General features: G+C 40.3%; 1 protein-coding gene across 4 annotated transcripts in view; it reads left to right on the forward strand.

Annotated features, from left to right (window-relative positions):
• The window catches only part of GRK3 (G protein-coupled receptor kinase 3), a 118,456-nt gene extending 97,148 nt beyond the window's left edge, over window positions 1-21,308 (forward strand). For all 4 annotated transcript variants that reach the window (XM_081036829.1, XM_081036831.1, XM_081036832.1 and 1 more), the window contains 8 exons: window positions 1,224-1,290; window positions 1,755-1,855; window positions 4,842-4,908; window positions 5,939-6,034; window positions 9,560-9,722; window positions 12,140-12,276; window positions 14,615-14,728; window positions 17,568-21,308. In XM_081036829.1, the coding sequence (XP_080892955.1) occupies window positions 1,224-1,290; window positions 1,755-1,855; window positions 4,842-4,908; window positions 5,939-6,034; window positions 9,560-9,722; window positions 12,140-12,276; window positions 14,615-14,728; window positions 17,568-17,729 (907 nt within the window). In that variant the 3' untranslated portion in view covers window positions 17,730-21,308. The remainder of the gene's footprint in view (window positions 1-1,223; window positions 1,291-1,754; window positions 1,856-4,841; window positions 4,909-5,938; window positions 6,035-9,559; window positions 9,723-12,139; window positions 12,277-14,614; window positions 14,729-17,567) is intronic.
• The last annotated feature ends 148 nt before the right edge of the window (window positions 21,309-21,456 follow it).

The raw sequence follows: 21,456 nt of genomic DNA on the forward strand, positions 1-21,456 counted from the left end.
ATGGCCCAGTAGCAGTAAATGGTAGTGCCAGAATAAGTGGAATTTTAGTTCTTCTTTTCTAAATCCCATTGATTTATGTATTCAACATTCTAATCCATTTTATAGAGATAATTTAAAAATATTTCACATAATATCTTGCCTCAGGGTATGTTATGTGTACCTTATAAGTAAATCTATAGGATTAGTAATTTTACAGGCATGTCTTACTATAAGAAAATTCAATCATATATATCCCTTCTTCATTTTTCAAATAAATAAATACGGCCATGGTTTTCTAATTTGCATGTTTACTGGTTTCTTTTAATGATAAGATTTCCTTTAAAAGCCAGCTTCTCCAGAATTTAAAAACGTGGTAAAAAGTAAGAATAATTTGTTTTACAGAGTTTATCAAGCATTTGGTTTATAAAGATTCATCTTTATTGTTTTCACAGATGATTTTCATATTAGATACCTACCGTATACTGCACTTGTCTTGGCTACTAGCATAAACATGATTTGGGTTGTTCTCGCCACCATTTCTGTGAATATGTGGTATTCTGCCCCATTACAGATGAAAAAATTGGTGTTGAAGGTTTACATGACTGGCTCACAGTCAGTAACCAGCCACATCACAGCTCGAACCCAGATTTTCTGACTCTCACGTCTGGGGTCTCCCTAAATAAACTGTGACAGAGTGGCCCCAGCACTGAAAGCTCGGGGGCATAGGGGTTCGTCTATCTCTTGTCATCAAAGGAATGTATCGCTTAGACTTACTGGCTTACAGCTTGGTCATGTTTTGGTTTGACTACAGTTCTTGGGTTGTTTGAGGGACTAATAACTACTTTACTGAAAAAAAATCATATGAAAATTATTACCTCAAACACTAATGTGACAAATATTGTATAAATGACCTTCATTTTCAGGACCACCTGTTAGCTAGTTAATTTTTCCTAGTGATATGTTAAACTATCCTTTGGAATATATTTGCTAAAGCGTATTGTAGGGGCACGACTTCATGGACGAGAGGATGAAGCCGTTCAGATAAGCATAAGCCTTGCTCTTTTGGGACCTAGCATCTCTGATCAACAGTTTTTCTCGGGAAATGATAAATTCTTCTGGCTTTTTTCTTTCCATGGTTTTGAATGAACAGTGACAGAACACAATGCTTGACCCAAATATTAGTCAATGATATGTGCTAAGTTACCTAATACCATATTATAACATAATGTTCTTTATTTCCACAGTCACAGCCCTTTCAGACAACATAAAACCAAAGATAAGCATGAAATAGACCGGATGACACTCACCGTGGTAAGGAGATTAAAAACTCTATTTTTGTTCCCATTCGTGTTTCCATTATAGCCAATGTAATAATGTGCTTTCTTAAATAAATGAAAATACCGTCCCTAGAAGAATTTCTACCGGAAAAATTAATGGAAATAGACAGCAAGGCAAAAAAAAATCAAGATTTGCTAACAATCAGTCAGAAAAAGATATAGAACATCGAGAACAAAACTAAAGAAATCAAATAAAAGGGGAAATTACTGAGATGCAGAAGAGCGAGTACACCTTCTCATCCTTCTCACCTGGCCTCAGCTTGTGGATTGGCTCTGAAAATGATTAGTAACCGTTTTGTTTCTTAAAAATATTAATTCATGATGTGTCTGTAATTTTTAACACTATCCTTATCCAAGCAGTGGCCTTTAAGTGTGGTTGGATGTGAAGGTACCATTAACATGAGTGTATTTTTGAAATAGTATTCTGTTTCCCCCCAGAATGTGGAACTTCCAGACACCTTCTGCCCTGAACTGAAGTCCCTTCTGGAGGGTTTGCTGCAGCGAGACGTTAGTAAGCGGCTCGGCTGTCACGGAAGCGGGTAGGCTGGTGTTTCTGCTGTCAGGCTCTTTACCTGGAAAGCAAAACAGTCATTTTTTCAGTAGATCAAAAACCATTCCTAGTCCGTAATAATCTTCCATTTTGATGGGGGTTGTGGGGGAGGAAATCACATGGGAAATACATCTGTTGTCTCGTGTGGTTTGTAATTGACAAGTTGAAGGAGTCACTAACTTTTTCACTTTAAAAATGGATCCTAGGTGGTAGAAATGAATTCTGATACTTCCTAGTTTGTTTGGTTAAGTTTTAGTGATGATTATATTGGTCATTATGGTATTTTAATATTCTGATCAAGTTCTCACATATTTTCTCCAATATATAACTGACTAACTGCCATCTTATACATGTTTTCTATCTGCCTCCAATCCCCCGCAAAAGAAAAAACACACAAAAACCCAGTAACACCTGGAAAGCTTATAGAGTACTTAAAATAGACCTTTCCCCTATTTCTCCCCCCTCCAGATTTGCTTTTCTTTCCATTCCCAGCCTCGCTTTACATAAGAAACAGCTGTTAACCGTATGTTATATGTATGTATGTCACATATATGTGTGCATATGTGTATGTTAGAGTAGCATATGTGTGTGTATATACAGAGGGTGCCAAAAAAATGTATACACACTTTATTATAAGAAAGGAAAAAACTGTATTAAGATTGTGACGCAATGCATGACGCTGGCATTCCTTTGATGAACGCCGTCTTTTGAGCAAATGTCATACTGCACGTTGCTACCGGAATTCAGTTCAACTTCGAAAAGTAATACATAGATAACATCTCTTAAAAGGTGTACATTTTTTGGCACCCCCGGTATATTATATATACTACATATGTATGTTATATAGATAGCTAAATAATGTGTTACATGTATATTTCCTTATTTATTAATTTGAGAAATTACCTATTCTTACTATAATAGATGAAGATTTAGCTCACTCTACTTTCTACAGAGCCTTCCCTTACCACCACCTTCTCAAAAGAAGTGAAACACTGTTTTTGGTTCCTCTTTTGCTTAACCTTTGTAGCTTTAAATTATATACTTACCCAATTGTGCCTTGTTCCATCAAATAGTATGTCTTGTCACCATTTTATCAAATGAAGGTTGTGCCTTCCGATCTTTCATTGTCACCTTCTCTCTCACTGACTAGTTTTTGTCATTGTTAATTTTGATTTTCACGTCTCGTTGAATTGGTACTATTGACTCCCTGTTTTGCAAAATCATTTCAATCTTAGTGCTGTACACATAGGCTGATTTCAAAGGTTACAAATGAAGAGGTGGTATTTATATTTCATGGCATCGGAAGTGTGTTCATTACAGTTTCTACCTAGCCTGGTAATGAACCTTAAGTTCATATATATATATATATATAGCTCCAATGATAACTGAGTGCTCTCTTTCTGCTATTCAGCATCCTTCTATCCAACACCTCCCTGGTTTTGCTCTCTTGGTTTGAACCTGCCATTTACTTGATCCCACGCTGTCTGCTTTCCTGGGCCCCTTTCGCCACCCCGTTAGCTAGCGCATGTTCTCAAGTAACTCCTAATGGAGGCGGGGATGAGAGATAAACTTTCTGCATCCCTACATATCCAGAGTGTCCTCCTGCCGTCTTCAGACTTCACTCATATGTTGGCTGGCTATAGAATTCGAAATCGATAATAATTTCCCCCAGAACTTTGCAGATACTGCTTTATCGTGGACAAGTGAACAGTCAGTGCTGGTCACGGAACTCAGTTATCACTCATATGTCAGCCACTTAGAGTCCCTTTTCCTCAGAAGACTCATGTTCTTCAGCTTATTTTGTTTACCTGACATTTCCTTGGTTAGCTCTTAGAACTCCCGGATGTTAGGATTTCAGAGTGGCCATCTGTGTTCTTGACCTTGTACATTATCTGCATTTTTGCTTTGACTGTCTTTTCCTATCTGATAGCTTAAATTTCCAACCCTTTTAATGACTGCTTTTTAATTTAGCAAGTTTAATTTCTAAAAGTAGAAGCTTTCATAGGTTTCCACCCCCCATTAGAATATGCACCTAGCTGCAGGTGTCTCGGGGTTGGATGTGGAGGAAGAAAGTATGGTGTACGTGTGTGCATGCATATGTGTGTGTGCATGTGTGTGCATGCGTGCATATGTGTTTATGTCAAGGGTTCCATATAGAGTTCCAGCCAACCTTCTGTCTTCAACCTGTGTCTCACTCACACACACGCTCATGAGTCTGGAACTCAGCATCTCCGTCCCCCGGGAGGGAGCTCTCTTACATTTTGTCATCTGTCACTGCCCTCTGTCTTTTCCCATCTTGTCTGCTGATGGCCCTCTGTCACTCTCTTTGTGGTGGGTTTATGCCTACACGTTCCCTTTCAGTCATTTTGGTGATTGTTGGAAAGGAGCGAAGTTACATACCTGAGTTTAATCACTGACTTTTCTCTCTGGGGAATTTCCAATTGCTTGGAGGTATATACCGGGAGTGCCAGAAAATGTATACACATTTTAAGAGATGTTATCTATGCTCAAGCAGTAGTTCGCCATCATGAGAAGTCTCCGGACGCTGATGGTAACCACTTTGAGCACCTTTTGTCTTTGCAGAAGTCAAACGTGACTTGGATTCATCTTTTGTTATCGGTATATATTAATACAGTTTTTTCCTTTCTTAATTTGTGTATACATTTTTTTTGGCACTGTGTGTGTGTGTGTATGTGTGATTGTGTGTGTGTGTGTCTGATCTGTGACAACTCCTCTGTTCTCCTAAACTGGAATAAACGTTTCAAATAAATGATCATTTTATTCCTAGCTTCAGCATGCAGTATTTCTGTACATCACAGTGTGTCCTGCGTTGCTTTGAAGCATATTTTATGTGCTTCTTAAGAAACTGGAAACAGTTGTTCCTCTATGTTCTTAATGGGAGGTAGTTTTTACAAAATATTTCTTAGATTTCCAAATACATACTCACCACCATTATGAATCTCTCTCTTCTGTAGTGCACAGGAACTAAAAGAACACAGCTTTTTCAAAGGCATTGACTGGCAGCATGTCTACTTACAAAAGGTACTCCCTCCGGGACCCCACCCTGGGCACCACCATCTCCGTCTCCGTCTCCATCTCCTGGTTCTGTCCCCAGGGTCCCTGTCCACAGTGTCCTTCTTGCTCTTCTATCCGGTGTGGCCATGTGGCCGACTCCTTTGGGGTCAATTTCTCTCTTCCCTCGTTTAAACATTTTGAAAATATCTTCTGTGTAAATTAATAAATGGTGAAAGGGAGCTATTATCTAGCTAATTCAAATATCCATATAATTGAGACTCTTTTAGCTTCCGCTCATCCTCTTGACTTATCTCAATATGTGACTGTGTTTTTATATTTTTCTATATGAAAATGCCGTATACTTACATATACTTTCTAGGCCAGTACCATATAATGTAAGAATTAGCATGATTATATATCAACATAATTCCCTTTCCTTATTTTGAGATGTTTTTATATTCTCGTAGATATAGGAAAGCACCACAAATTGAAGTGGTTTTTTTTTTTTTTTTTTTTTTTTTTTTTTTTAATTAAGTGTTGCTTATCAGCTTTGGACTCGCTTTTGCGACAATTCAGACTGTGGGGGAATCATGATCTGTTAATCCTGCCTGATTGGAATGAGAGTGAACTCCGGTTCCGTGGGCACCAGAACCTTTGTGGGTGTGGAGCCCTCGGCCTGCCCCGTGGTACTTTCAGGCCCCAGCCAGTGGAATGTGGTGCCTTCATCACCAGAGAGAACGTGCCTTCTTAAGGCACCTTCTTGCGCTGGTGGAATGGGCAGTCCTGAGACTCCATTATATGAATAATTACTTAAGACCGGACGTGAGTCTTCTTTTCTCTTCCTTAAATTTGCCTACAATCTGGGGTCTTCCTTTGAGGCCATCCAGCGCACAAGCTCATCTGTGAAACATGTAATGTGATTCGTATGAGTTTGGCCGCAGTGCTGCACAGAGTGTAGCAGACTGAGACCTTACACTGTGTTTTCTTTAGAGAAAGGCAGGTCGGGACGGGACCATAGGTCGTGTGGTAACTGAACCTTACTTCTCGCGTCTTCCAGTACCCTCCACCCTTGATTCCACCCCGGGGAGAAGTCAATGCTGCCGACGCCTTTGACATCGGCTCATTTGATGAAGAGGACACCAAAGGCATCAAGGTACACACGTGATGTTTCTTCAGTGTTTTCGGAGGGTAGCGGGGTTTTTTACTGGAAATCCAACTTCGTGATCATCTTAGTATGGGCCTGTTTGTGGAATGTAACTTATAAACGAATGCCTACATGTTTGAAGACTACAGACGTCAAGGACCTAAATTAGAAACTATGAAAGCTTTCTTTGGACCAATCACTTTATATTTGATAAACTGCAAGATGGTCACATTTTGACTGATTTGGATATATTTGTGAGTGAAATAAGGAAGCAGGAAATAGGAAGCAGGAAATAACAACCGTGTGAAAGCAAACATACTTCTCCTCGTGCCCAAGAGCCAGTCAGCCTAATCCTTCTAAGTATTTCGATCTTTCTGTGTTAGGGTGAAGGGGGCAGACAGCATGAATCACGTTGCATTTGTCAATCAAAAATGAAATAATCACTGGTTTTTTTTTAAATAGAATTCTCTGCATTTTTCAAACTTTTGTTCGTATTATTTTTCCAAGTAGACAAGATATAATTACAGCTGGTGAGTCATGAGAGAAAACCCTCCTCTTTAGGCTGCAAAGTCAAAGTGTGTCACTACCAGTGAAGCTCTCATCTGCCCCGTTTTCACAGCTTCCCCCAGGGTCTCCCCAGTTGCTCCTACATGGTCCCTGTCTCCTCCCAGCTGCCTGCATTTATACCCTTCATTTTTCCCACGATGCAGCTTCCCCTCCAGAAGGCTGCAGCCCTATTAACACACAGCTGCGAGGTGTAGATGAAAGACTGACAAGTGAAATGCCAGGGTCTGGCAGGAGCTGTCAGCAGACACATACAGAGCTGGAACCAAGTAGGATACGGGGACAGAAAGGGTGGAGAAGTGGCTGGGGGAAACGTGAAGATGGTGGGGAAGGAGAGCAGCATGAGGAGGCCCAGTGCTCTCAGGAACGGGGCAGGGTGGGGGGCAGGGCGGCAGTTGGTGTCAGGAGAGGAGGGGCTGTGACCTATAGGCATCATCTTCCCAGGAGCAGGAGGTGAGGTGAAGGGGACGTGGAGCGTGTCAGGGCCCCTCCCTGTGGTCTGGAGCAGTGGCTCTCCTGGGGGACAGCAGTGAGCACTGGGCATCTTTTGTAGCCTGAACAGACATTATGAGTCAGGCAGGTCAGGCCCAGCCTCCAGCAGTGCTTGGGGAACAATGCATTTACAAAGTTATCTAAAAGGATTACTGCTGTCCCGACAGAAGTTTGTCGTGGACTAATCTCCCGCAAAGGGTGCTAAAAGGAAAATGCTTACGATGTGGGAGCCCATGACAAGTTTTGATGTTAGAAAGAGATTTTCATACTTCAAATTCTGTAAACCATAATCTGGGCTTTGCCGCCACGTGGAGTGGGCTCACATCTGCACGCCTTCGCTGAGTGAATGGGGGCCATTTAGGTAACCTCGTGAGCTTTGCTTTCATCCCTGTGAGGTGACTAGTTTCCTTACCAAGACTTCTCTGAGCATAAATGACATAACGTGTGTAAGCTTCCTGGCATGTGGTCGATTCTTACACCAGTAGCTTCTGTCATCGTGGTTTTGGTTCTTCCTGACCAAGAGCTGAAAATGAGCACACTTATGACAGGAAGTGGCATGTGACAGGGCTGCAACTGGCAGCCAGGAGCCTGGGTTCTGGCCCCAGGACAGCCTCTTCCCACGGGGGCATCTGCATTTTAAGAAACTATTCTTTAAGTAAACAGCCCAAATAATACATTATTCTTTAAAAAAAAAATAACCTCACATATAATATGAATTTTCTTCTGTGTTTTAATCATTTTAAACAACATAGGCCAACCCATAACAGTCAAGGCTTGCTGCAATTATAGGAGCTGAAAGGTTTGTGTGTAAAGCAGAGTCGACCATTTCACAACTATGGAAAGTTTTTGTGGCAAACAAAGTCTTTTTACTTTTGCCAAACTCTTCAGAATCTGTCCCAGTGTCCCTAATCGCAGGGAGCTCTTCCGGCCTTGGTACTCTAACACCCCAGCATGTGCACGCACCCGCTCACGCGTGTTCACAGACACACACACACACACTCACACTCATGGGTGTGCACATACCGCTAGTGCTCACGCTCAAAACAGCTGAGGATTTCAGCTCTGGGCCTATTTAGGACGTCTGATGAAAAAAACTGAACGAGGAAAGTTTCTATGAATCAGTGATCTTAAAATCAGCACATTATCATGATAGGTCAGTAAGAGCAGGTGGAGAGCTCCTGGATTGGGAGGCAGATACAAGTTCTTCTGGTGTCTCGTTGAGTTGCTCAAGGTCCTGGGCCAGTGCCTCATTTTTCGCTCTTCCTTTTCCTTCTAAGTACCTTGCCTATTATAATATCTACCCAGTCCAGATGCTCCTTGACTTGCAATGGGGTTACGTCCCGATAAACCCCCATAAATTGAAAATATTGTAAACTGAAAATGCGTTTGACGCACCCACCCTACTGAACATCATAGCTTAGCACAGCCTACCTGACACGTGTTCAGAACACTTACATTCACCTACAGGTGGGCAAAACCATCTCGCTGTCCTGCCCAGCGTCACGTGAGACTCGTACCCCACCTCGCTAGTCCTGGAAAAGATCAAAAATCAAAATGTGAAATAGGATTTCTCCTGAATGCCTATCGCACTCACACCATCTGAAGTCAAACCATCTTAGGTCATGGGCCACCTGTACTTATCTCTCAGGCAAAGCAGAGAGCAGAGCACGTTTCTAAAGGGATTTGTGCTTTTGAAGGACACGCATTATTCTCTCTCAGTAGAATCACTAGCCTTTCTATCCCAAAACCGTAGCTCTGGTGCATAAAACCATTTTCGTGGCTCTCTTTCAGAGGGCAGCCTCACTTAGGGGGAAGAATGAAGTATATGGAGTAACAATTTGGAAGAGGAATGCTGTCATTAAGTAATTTTTATGACAGCACCTCTTACAGGCAAAGTTGCCTGAACGCGCCATGTTTCTGGAGCTTTATGCGTATACATTTGATGATACTGTGAAATTTGGATTAGCTGGAAGGTTCGTGGAATGAATGGTAAATTCCGCCTAGTTTACCTTTTGTTTTTATCACTTTTCAGATTAATTGAAGGTGGTTAGAAGGCCCTCTTGGCTCCTCCCTTTCAATTGTTTCTAAAACTGTAGGAGTCTATTTCCAATATAAATAAAAGATCGTCACCATAATTGAAATTTTAATTTTTCTTTTTGGTCAGCATCTGTTTAGTACTTCAGATAGGAATCCTGTATGTGATACCTTTCATGGGCAAAAATGTACCGAAGATAGTTTAGAAGAATGGGGTGACTAACTGATCCAGGACTGAAAGTGAAGGGCTCATCAGCGCTAACCATCTGTGGGTGCTGGTTCCTTGATCGTCATTAGTAGACATGTATGACACCTCATAAATTATTCTGAATGATGATATGCCATCATCTAGTTACCTTCCTGCATATAGTTCTGACGCTTCTGAATCTGTTGTCTTTGTAAGTTTGCTAAATCATAACTCTCTCAATTTCTTAAAATACTAAGCTTCTTGATTGCGACCAAGAACTCTACAAGAACTTCCCTTTGGTGATCTCTGAACGCTGGCAGCAGGAAGTAGCGGAAACTGTTTATGAAGCAGTAAATGCAGACACGGATAAAATCGAGGCCAGGAAGAGAGCTAAAAATAAGCAACTTGGCCATGAAGAAGGTAAAATAGCTAATGTCTCTCAAGATATTCCTAATGCAGTGAATTTTCAAAGTTTCTTGTAAAGCTGAAAAAGCATGTGGGTCACAAAGTCCTTTCTAATAGAGAGGGAAATGCCATCAGTTGTTTTCGTTTTATCTGGCATGCTGAAGTTCAGTATAATACTTCAAAGTCTTTAACCAAGACATACTTAAAAATGGATGGACTCAGCAGCATTTTGTTAGTATGTCCTCATATCTTGGAGTGTTTGGAGGTGAGTTTGGAAGTTGAAGAGTGAGTATTACGGTGCCAGGAACAGCACCTGTGACATGGGCGTGTGCCGTCTTGTAGGGCACCCCACTTTTCTTAATGCTCTGCTGTCACCATCTTGACATTCTCAACAATTTGTGAACAAGGGGCCTGCAGTTTCATTTTGTACTGGGCCCCGCGTAGTATATTGCCAGTCCTGGTGAGGAACTTAACCATTGCATTTCACTTGCCAAGAGATAGAAATGTGTTTATACATTTATATTACAAACAGCGCTGAAGCATCACCCAGCCATATTTTTATTTACAATATTTGAGTGCCCTGTTAGGATCTCCAAAGTACACTGTATAACATCAAGCATTAAATAGATCATGATTCTTAATTCACTAAGTATTGTCACTGTTAATTTTTCTAAGGTTTTACGGCTTTTGGATATTTAAGTATATTGTGGTTGATGATTATGGTAAGGTACCATTTGTTTATACCTCTTAGCAAAGATGTTTTGAGATTAACTTTCTATAATAAGAATGACCAGAAACAATTTCATTCTGTCACTAGGTTATTTGGGTGTGGGCCATCTTGACTCTTCATCTGTCGTCCACAGTTCCCCAGTAGCACTTACCATCTGCCAAGAAAAGTGCCCTCCATCCTGGATAAATTACTGTTATATAGAAGTTCCCTGAATGCAGCAAGGGAATATTCCAGTCCTTTAACTGTGCTTACCTCCATTCTGCAGAGAAAGGGGCTTTATTTCTAAGCTGTTCTGTAGAGATCACTCTGGACGGTGTTTGCAGAGGCAAATTTAGCACAAGGAATTCTATCAGTGGTAATTTGCTCTGGGGAGCTCCATGATGTCATCAGACTCTTGACAAATTAGACCCAGGAAAAAAATGATCTTGCTGAAGTGTGTGTGTGTGTGTGTGTGTGTGTGTGTGTGTGTGTGTGTGTGTGTGTTTTAAATCAGAGCTATAATTGGAACATCTAACAAATTAATGAATTTATCTTCATATTTAAGTAATTAATTTGGTCATAACTAGGTCTCGGTTGAAGATCTCAGAAGTCACCTTTCCAGGCTAGGCGTAGATCTCTGAAGTAAAAACGCAAGACTTAGACTTTAAATATACGTTAGAAATGCAGACACCTTTTCCAGTAAAATGGCGCCTAACGGAAGGTCACTCCATCACGGCTGACCCTCCCTGGTTCTGTCCACCTGGTTCTGTGCCCCACACTTGTGTCCGTGTGGCACAACAGGGGTACTGCTTGTTTGTTTATGTCTGAATCCCCGACTAGAATGGAAGCTTCCTGAAGGTCAGGAGTTTTGTCTCCTTTACTCCCTGCTGAACCCAGAATGTGCAGAACATGCCCAGCACTTAGCGTTCACTTAGTAGTTGTTGAATGAATCAATGAATGCATGAGGGAATGAATGAATGATTTTAGCACAATCACCCGAGCTTTTAATGAAGGCAAAGCAAGCCACTTAAAGTTGACCTTTTTTTTTTTTTTTAAGAGTCAATACTTCACTATAAAAAGGTAATAAAGACTCAACGTGAGCTTGGTCTCTGTACATAACCATATATTAGGTTGGTGCAAAAGTAATTGCGGTTTCAAAGGTTAAAAATTGCAAAAAGCACGATTACTTTTGCACCAACCTAATATTTCAGGGCTAAATATAACCTAAGTCTAGGAATAAACAGCTTTGATCCTTGTGTTACTTTGGCTGACTTAGACAAGAAAGTCCTCACTCTGTTAATTATTTACAAATAAAAGGGAGACTAAAGGGAGAGCCCCCCCCCCCCCCCTTCCACATAGAAACAAAGGTACTTTGGGCATGACTTGAATTTAATTACTCTATTCTTCAATTCTGTTATACATAATGAAAAAAATGGTTTGAGAACAGACGTTTGCCCTCTCAGAGCAATAAATGAACATGATCACCAATGTATCAGAAAATTGAGAAGCAACCATTTAATATGTTAGTAGAGAGACAGCTGAAGAAACTGTTGTTTGACTTCCAGTTCACATGCGTTTAAAAATTGAAATAAGGATTTCTGTAATGTGTTATATTGATAGAACCTTACTATCCTGTAAAGTGTGTGATTCTTTTCTTTCTGAGAATGATATAGACATTCTGCTTCAGAGCCTATTTAACTTAAAGTTATTTCGTATTCCTCAGATTACGCTCTGGGAAAAGACTGTATTATGCATGGGTACATGCTGAAACTGGGAAACCCATTTCTGACTCAGTGGCAGCGTCGATATTTTTACCTCTTTCCAAACAGACTTGAATGGAGAGGAGAGGGAGAGTCACGAGTAAGTCTGACACATGGTTACCAAGCACTTACTGTCATTGTATGGAGTGTCATATGGTTATTTCATCCTGCTGGCGTGTTTTGTACAATAGCCTCTGAAGCCCTGCGTATCAATTTGAACTTGCATACATGAGATTTTGATGTTCAAACTGTAACTTTTAAACTTCTGAGTCAAGGAAGGATTTTGCAATATCTGGAAACAGAATGTGCCATTCAGTGAGGCCAAAGCAGACAGGTTGGAAGAAGACTGGAGAGCGGCTGGGTAGGTCAAAAAAGAAGAGAACGCTAGAACTTTGGAGTCAGACAGAGGTGTTCAAATCCACTGTGCGGTGTCCCTGGGACTCTGAGCACATCATGCTGACTCTCTGAGCCTCAGTTTCCTTGTCTATAAAATGGGAGAAATAGAAATTATAACAACCACCACAACATTTTGTATATTTATCTTGGACCGGGTGCTGTTAAAAAAAAAAAGAAAAGGAAAAAAAAACAACAACCCTCATTTAATGTGTACCAACCTTTGATGGTCCAACTCCTATTTTATAAAGAGGGAACCAAGACATAAGAGAGGGAAAGTCTGGTCCCCATGACATAGCGAGGCAGTTAGGAGTGATTCTGACCAGGGTCTGCCTGTGTTCTCAGTGTCTCCATTATACCACTGACCTCCCCTCGTTGGCGTCAAATGAAATGAGGTAAGTGACGTAAGCCATGATGCTTGGCGCCACATTGAGGTCACAAAACCATACTTCCTTTTGTCTCCACCTTGTCGGAAAGTTCTAAGTGGATTCTATACAATAGATAGGAAGATACAGCTGCCCTCTAAGGTCCTTGCGAGAGCTTATGTCTGTGAACAAGATACAAAGAAATTTCCAATCCACACTGTCCCTTGTAGGAAGTCAGGCAGCATTTATTATGTGCCTGCTGTGTGAGGAGCCCAGAGCTTGTTACTATGGAAGGCGCCAAACCAGGTGCAAGGTACATTTCTGCTGTTGGGGAGGGAATGGTGAGTCATGGGAACCAACTAAGCAGGACAGGGGTCCCACATGTTCAAAACATAGTTGATGTGTTGGTTGTACCGGAATACCGCCCATCAGTTCTCCAGTGGTCAGCAGTGTAGAAAGAAGGAAGCCCAAATCTTGTTTACTTGACTTTGGAATGCATTTTTGAAACCCCTGTTGGTGAAGTTGCTATTTAATTATGAGTGGTTGCTATTGCATATTACTACATTCCTTATAAACACACGAGATCGTCTCACTATTAGTAATACCATAGAAGGAAGACATTTTCTAAAAAGCAATACATGTAGGATCTGAGTTATGATTAACTCAGACTCTTTGGGAGGAGTCCTGATTTTAACACAGGTACTGGTATTATATAATGTGTGTTATATAATACATCGTGTAATATATATAGCACCTGAGTTATAATTCATATGTATATTGTTATTATTATTATATATAATTCCAGATAATGGGTGACCCTGGGCACACCATGCGTTTATTATGCTATCTACTGCTAAGTTGCTGTTGTGCACATTGAAAGGAAATTGTCCCACTTTTAAAGATACTCAAAACTAAATTTAAAACAATCTTTCTTTGTTTAACATCAGATGCAATAAATTATCTTGGTTTTAAAACAGTCAGTGTCTATTTGAGAAGCTACATAATACGCACGCGTGAGCTCGTAGGTAAAAATAAGGAAAAAGCAAATGTGAGCGTTTATGATGGTCGTGTTTTTCATTTAGGATTCTTGGAGTCTTTATCCAAAAAAACCGAAAATGGTAAGGTACACAGGACACTATAGAATTCAATAATGCTATAGACCTCGTGTGACAGTCTTTTAAGGATGTCACCTACGTCCATAACATCATTTTGAGATTATCAAAATAATGTTAGCTTATAACCTAAACATTACCAAGCGTGCTGAGCTGCTGTGTTCAAGCTCAGCCACGTACCTCCGGCTCATGTGTACAGCAAGCACGTCAGTGTTCCCTCTCAACTTTATTGACAGGAATTTAGATGAGTGCTTGATACAAAAAGTACGTGTGACGCAGAATCACTCGAAAATCAATTCTGTGTTCAGGGAACAGCTTTGCGTTTGGCTTCTAGAGACGTTCCTTTCTTTGTAGATGTTATCATTTGAACTTTTGTATGTGTTCCTTTGTAGCTGTTCCCCTCCCCCACTTCTAGTGTATCATCAAAGAAAAATGCCGGTTTGTGTTTGTTTGTTTACGTTTTACTTTTTCTGAGCTGATAGTTTTGGTTTTTATTGATTGATTACTTTAACTTGAAGAAATCATGAAATAATTTGAAGTAATTTGTAATTTTTATTTTTACGATTAGCAAAATTTACTGACAATGGAACAGATTCTGTCTGTGGAAGAAACTCAAATTAAAGACAAAAAATGCATTTTGTTGAGGATAAAAGGAGGGAAGCAGTTTGTCTTGCAGTGTGAGGTGAGTTTTTATTATTTTCTCATAGGTGAAATTTAGAACAATTTTATATACATATAAAGATGGCTGTCTGGTTATAAAACATTTTCTTACTCCATGCTTTTTAACTTAGCAAGAAAGCCCTAAGGTACAAGGTTTTCAGCAAATTACGTTATTTTTAAAGAAGCAAATATTAGAACATGTCAGGAGGAAGTACATGAAATAATTTTATTACCCTGTCTGGGAACTCTGTCCAATATTTAGTAGGGGCCTAGAATTTTATTTGTTTCATAATTTTCCAAATCTTTCAGCGAGTTGAAGGTTGAAGTTTGTATTTCTAAATAAATGTAAGATTCCAAAGTGACTCCTCAAAGGGGAAATTCCATATTTCTCTTACCAAATTTCTGTGGTAGCCCAAATTTAATTCCTAAACACTTCTCCTGGGGCGTGTGTGTGTGTGTGTGTGTGTGTGTGTGTGTGTGTATGTGTGTAGCATATTTAAAGAGTTAGCCAGTAGTAGATACAAAAACATATTTAATTACTCCATTACTGCATGTGAAGGTATGTTAAATTTGTCAAAACCCATGTATTATTTTATAGACTTGAATTGTTTCATTTTTCTTTTTTTTCAGTTTCATTTAGAAATAATTGGCATATGTCATTGTATAAGTTTACAGTATACAGTATGATGGTGTGATTTACATATACCATGAAATGATTACCACATATGTTTAATTAATATCCATCATCACATATAGATAAAATAAGAAAAAAAATAATCGTTGTGATGAGAACGCTTAGGATCTACTCTCTTAACTTTGCTATATGTCATATAACAGTGTTAAATATAGTCTTCATGTTGTACATTATACCCCTAGTACTTATTATCTTACAACTGGAAGTTTGTACCTTTGGGCCACCTTCCTCCAGTTCTCCTTCTTCCCACCCCTTACCTCTGGTAACCACAAATCTTCTCTCTTTTTCTATGAATTTGGTGGGTTTGTTTGCTGGTTGGTTGGTTAGATTCCACATATAAGTGAAATCATGCAGTATTTGCCTTTCTCTGTCTTAACTTATTTCACTTAGTATAATGCCTTCAAGGTCCATCTGTGTTGTCCCAAATGAGAGGATTTCCTTGTTTTCTATGGCTGAATAATATTCCGGTGTGTGTGTGTGTGTGTGTGTGTGTGTGTGTGTGTGTGTTCATTCATCCATCAGTGGACATTTAGGTTGTTTCCATATCTTGGCTGTTATAAATAATGTTGCTATGAACATGGGGTTGCAGATATCTTTTTTAGTTACTGTTTTCATTTCCTTTGGATATATTCCCAGAAGTGAAATTGCTAGATCATATTTTTAGCTAGTTCTATTTTTAGTGTTTTGAGGAACCTCCATACTGTTTTCCATAGTGGCTGTAGCAATTTACAGTCCCGCCAACAGTGCACAGGGTTCCCCTTTCTCCACACCCTTGCCAGCACTTGTTATGTCTTTTTGCCGATGGCCATTCTGACGGGCGTGAGGCGGCGTCTCATTGTGGTTTTAATCTGCAGTTCTTCAGTGACTACTGATGTTGAGCATCATCTTTTCATGTACCTGTTGGCCATTCATGTTCTCTTCTTTGGAAAAAATGTGAAAACAATCTTGAGTATAGTATAGTTAACCTCCTGATCTTTCTTTGCCCATTAGATGTGTTCTATTTTTTAAGAAATAAGACTTTTCGTTCTTTTTACTTGCCTTATTTTCTATAGATCTGTTCCTCCTGAAACAAAATTTCTAATGGGTCATACGTGTACTTCCCTACAGAGTCTCCCCTCCCCATTTCAGTAAAATGCAGATTTGGGCCACGGTGAGATGGATCATTTCCCACCTATCATAATACCAAGTGTAGTTGAGGATATGGCGTAAACAAAATGCTCTGTGGAAAAATGCATACTCTAGATTCCATTTATATTAAGTTCTTAAAACTATAAAACTAAACAGTCTATTATATTAAACATGTACATATTTTATATATATATATATATATATATATATGTATATATATGTGTGTGTGTGTGTGTGTGTTAAAATTATCAGGAAATGAGAAACACCAGATTTATGAAAGTGTTTATCTTGGAGAGGTTGCCGTCCAGGAGAGCCACACAGACCGTGTCAAAATATGGATCGAGTCTGTTTCTTCAGCGGGGGCGGGGGGATACAGGTGCTCACAATTATTCTGTCTAAAACTCAGCATCTGTACTTTATTTGTTCTTTTGTATATAGATGTTTTTCTTAAGAATTTATTTATGGAAAAGAGGAAGAGTCTCCAAATTTAAAAATATCCCAACTTTTTTAAGGACTAAGAGTAACTCACAGTTGATCATTTTTCCAAGTGGTCATTTTCCTGATAATTACAGTTCCACTTAGAGTCTAGTCACTCGTCCTAAAGGCTGCTGAGTTTGAAATAGAGCAAAGCGATAACCCAGGAGACATCAAGACAAGGCATAAGCAGATACAAAATACTAAAAAACCCGTATATTATCTATAGGAAAAATATATTTGAGAAAGGATGCAGGGAAGGCAAATTAAATTAGACTTGAGTTGTTTTAGAAATCAGAACTTGAAGGTAATCACTAAGCATACTAAAGGCAGTGATTCTCGTAGGGAGGCTGTGTGAGGATCGGCTGAAGGGCTTGTAAGCCTTTCCTTCCTCTGCAGGGAGACCTTGGAGGAAGTCTGTGTAGCTAATAACCAGCTAATAACACCGCTGAGGGGCAAAAAATAGTGTGCTTTCATGGGGGCAAAGGAGTGTCTCCAAGGCCTCCACGTTTGTTGTCACAGTGGGTGAAGCTGTCCCAACTTCTCCGTGTGTGTCTCCATCTAGAGTGATCCAGAGTTTGTGCAGTGGAAGAAAGAGTTGACCGAAACGTTTACAGAGGCCCAGCGGTTGTTGCGACGTGCTCCGAAGTTCCTCCCCAAGTCTCGATCGGGCGTTGTGGAGCTCTCAAAGCCACCCCTATGTCACAGGAATAGCAATGGCCTCTGACACCCAGGACGGGGAGGGTCCCGGGAAGACGGTGTGTGTCGCGCAAGTCCACACCGGGTGCTTACAGCCCTTGAAATGGAGCCGTTTGGTGAGCGATGAGGATTAGAGGATGCAGTCACTTACCTCCGGGTTCTTCCTCGGCTGCGAAGACCCAGGACACCGAGATACTCCGAGTAGGAGTCGTGACCATTCTCAGACCCGGGGTCGGCCTCCCTCCCCTCCCCAGGGCCCCCCACCACCATCCCATGTGTCCACACTTGAAACTACTGAAGAAAAGAAAGTGTTCTTCTTTATCACACACACATTTTGGTATACATGAATCTAGAACTCGAGACGGCTCCGACTTACCACTTCAATTTTTATGCCCGATGTCAAACATATCTCAGACTTGCCAACCTGGAATTGAACCGTCTACAGTGTTGGGTAATAGTTTGCCCTAGTATTGCCATATTTTATCTATAAACAGCCACTGCTGACGTTATATGTCTTTGCTCCATACTACTGGGGGATAGGAGACCAACTGTGTGTTTCTTCTGTGCACCTCAGAACTGACTTCTTGCCCTGGGGTTGAAAGCTGAAGATCTTTTCTGAGAAGTTTGCACTTGGGCCCTCACTGTGTGCTGCACCCACAGGTACGGGTCCGCCTCTGCCAGGGAGCTCTCAAATTCAGCTGGGAACAGACGAGCGTGTCCTCAGAGGACAGGGGAGTCACTCAGAATAGAAGGCGTTCAACAGAGCCCTGGAAAGGTTTACAGTGATTCTGAACTCCAGAGAGGCGGCAGAGTTTTAACTTTCAGGGCAATAGCGATTTTGAGAAATCTTTAAGGAAACAGCACTTTCATGTTTCTGGGTGCACGTGAACGTTTGAGGGAGAGTCTGTGTTGGGTTTCAACATTGGACAGCAAGCCGCGACGTGACACAGTAACTCTGGTTCCTTCTGCCTGACCTCAGAAAACGTATCAGTCGTGGACGTGTAAAGGAAGGCAACTCTGTTTTACCTTTTAATATAATTTAAAATGAATTTTATTGAAAAAAGAATGCTGAAGGATGAATGTGTCTAAATGGGTTAACTGCATATTGACTTTTATGTTGTCACTTATTGTCATTAGTGAGTCATACTTTGCACTGGGTGGGTAGTTCTGTGACAGTGACAACATTAGCGTATAAAGACTATTTGCCTAATTCCAGTGTCATCCTTTCCCCCCCCCCCCGTTTTCTTTTCCCCTCTTCATGCCCCAAATAAATGCTGGCTCATAAGAAACCAGTGTGTTTTCCCAGCAAAGTTCTCCATGTCATCAGACTAACAATAATAACAATCATTTTTTTTAATCCACTTATTTGTGCTGTGCAATTTTATTGTCCGTTTCTAAGTTAACTACTGACAATATACATAACTTGACATCATAGTTACCTGCATCCCGTCCTTGATGTTTTCAGAGGGTCTAAATCTTTGTTTTTTCATGTTTGTATGCTGTGTTCATTGGGAAAGTAAGTACTTTTTAATGAAATTCCATTTTGAGAGTTGCGAAGATCATTAGTCTTTTACTTCCCAGGAGTTACTTTGGGAAAGAAATGCAGAGGGTCACTGTCCATCTCCACTACTAGGTGGAGTTGAAATTAATACACATGTCCTGCTGTCTGCTGTTTCTAGTATAGGAGGAGGGTGTGCTGTGTACATGCATTCCTGATTTTAAAAGGGAAGAATAGTATTTGGATTGTTTAGGGAAAAAAATACCCCACCAGAGACAGAAAAGCAGTTGTTCCAGAGTGAGCGTCTTCCCAGGGAAGGTCAAGTACAGCTGTCACTGCTGTCGTCGTCACTAGTGCTCAGCACGCAGAGTTTGGAAGTCACAGTGCCTCATGCGTCTGCTGGACAGAGTGTGTGGAGAGGCCCGGGCCTCGCATCTCCCACTCTTATCTAGGGCATTAGCTTCACCAAGCTGCACCTCTGAAAAATCGAATTTTCGCTCTGGAGTGGAACGTGAGGTTAATCTCTTTTAGAAACTTAGAAATTTCTCAAAAGAAATACAAATCGGAAGGTAGCTCAAGAGCCCTTTTGCCTCAGACTCTTCTTCCAAGTAAACTTTTCCACGACCCCCAACTCACACTCGGTTCATACCAACACGCTGGGAAGTCCACCATGTAGATGGGCTTTACTGAAAGGGCTCTGTAGGATGAGCGGCTCGCTGGGGCCGTGTCTGGTTGTACCGCGTCTGGTTTGGCGGTCCTGGAGAGGCCTGTCTCCTACCTGAACTCCTGAACCTGTGCCTACAGCTGTTCTGATGGGGTAAGTGTTCCGGCCGCCAGACGGAGGCCCCTTCTGCTCCGTCACTGAAACCTGTTGGCTCAGAGGTCTTGGCGTAAGCGGCTGTTCTCGAAGGTTGGAAGAGTTACATCATCCCTAGATGTTTGACCCTTCCCACCTTTGGACCATTACAAAGGACAAAATTCTGTACAAGTGTTCTCCTTATTTTAGATTTATATAGTTGGGATACTTTAACATTGTCAAAGAAGATAATCAAAGTTGATATTTTTATAAAGTTATGTTCTATGTTGTTTGACTTCAAAATTCAAAGGAGTCAATAAAGCAAAGCCTAAAAACTAATAGATTACTTTAAGCTGCTATCTAACATCTATGGAATAAATTCAGAATTTTTGTGAATCCAAGCTTGTTTTTTTTTAACATAAAACATTCTCTTTGGTGCATTTGTCCCCTCCTGTCATTGGGACTCATGGTTTTTTTCTTCTATATCATGTTCAAGTATGACGTTTCAGCAAAACTTATAGAAATTAGCTGATGTCAGTGTTTCACTCCTCATGCCTCTGAGTGGTCAATTCACTGACATTACAGTTTCAAATCTGTGTGTAAAAAGAAGGAGCGCTAAGGAAAGGAACCATTCAGCTCAAGAAAGACCAATAAAACTGAAAAAAAGTCAGTGGAGGCAGGGGGACAGCAACAACAAATAGCAATCTGTTTCAAACAAGATTTAGCTTGATTTGCAGTGTGAAATATACCATATGGATATTAGAAACAATTATTCTAAGGCCCTCACCGGCCATTAAAAAATATCATTTACCAATTGACAGTGTAATTTAACTAGATTAAAAAGATCAAAGTGTGGTTTTTCTCTAATGATTTTTTTATTATTATTTCATTCAGGATTTATAGTTGGGTCAATTCAATACATTTTACTTTTCGGTTGAATTGATTTTTCTGATATTTCAAAATGTTAACATACCAAGAAGGAAGCAAAATTCTCAAAGTTGGACTTTTTTTACATGATGTAAATCTATTAAAAATACCTTGAAATGTGCTGGTGTGAGATAAGACTTATCTTGGATGATTTAATCATGTAATTTTTTTCTCAGTTGTTTTAAGGACTGTTTCAGTGTCTTCAGAGATGCTTAACAAATTAACTTCTCCCCACCCTATGGGACTGACCCATTATTTGTACCCGGAGGGAAATTGGGCTCAATTGGGATCTGTGACAGTGGTGGCCCAGAGGTGGATGAAGTGGGTGTCATAGAGAGAATAGTAGTAGAAATGGGGCAAACGAAGAAAGGAGTTAATTTGTTGGTAAAAAAAAAAAAAAAAAAAAGAAAAAAATCATTCCCTTTACACTATAAAGCACTCCTTATGAGAGAGGAATTGAATACTAATATTGTTAGACTTGGTCACTTTATTTTTTCAATATGGAACTGCTGATCTAAAGAGGCCATTTGCTGT

This window comes from Rhinolophus hipposideros, assembly GCF_964194185.1.
Source record: "Rhinolophus hipposideros genome assembly, chromosome: 24".
Taxonomy (NCBI): Eukaryota; Metazoa; Chordata; class Mammalia; order Chiroptera; family Rhinolophidae; genus Rhinolophus; species Rhinolophus hipposideros.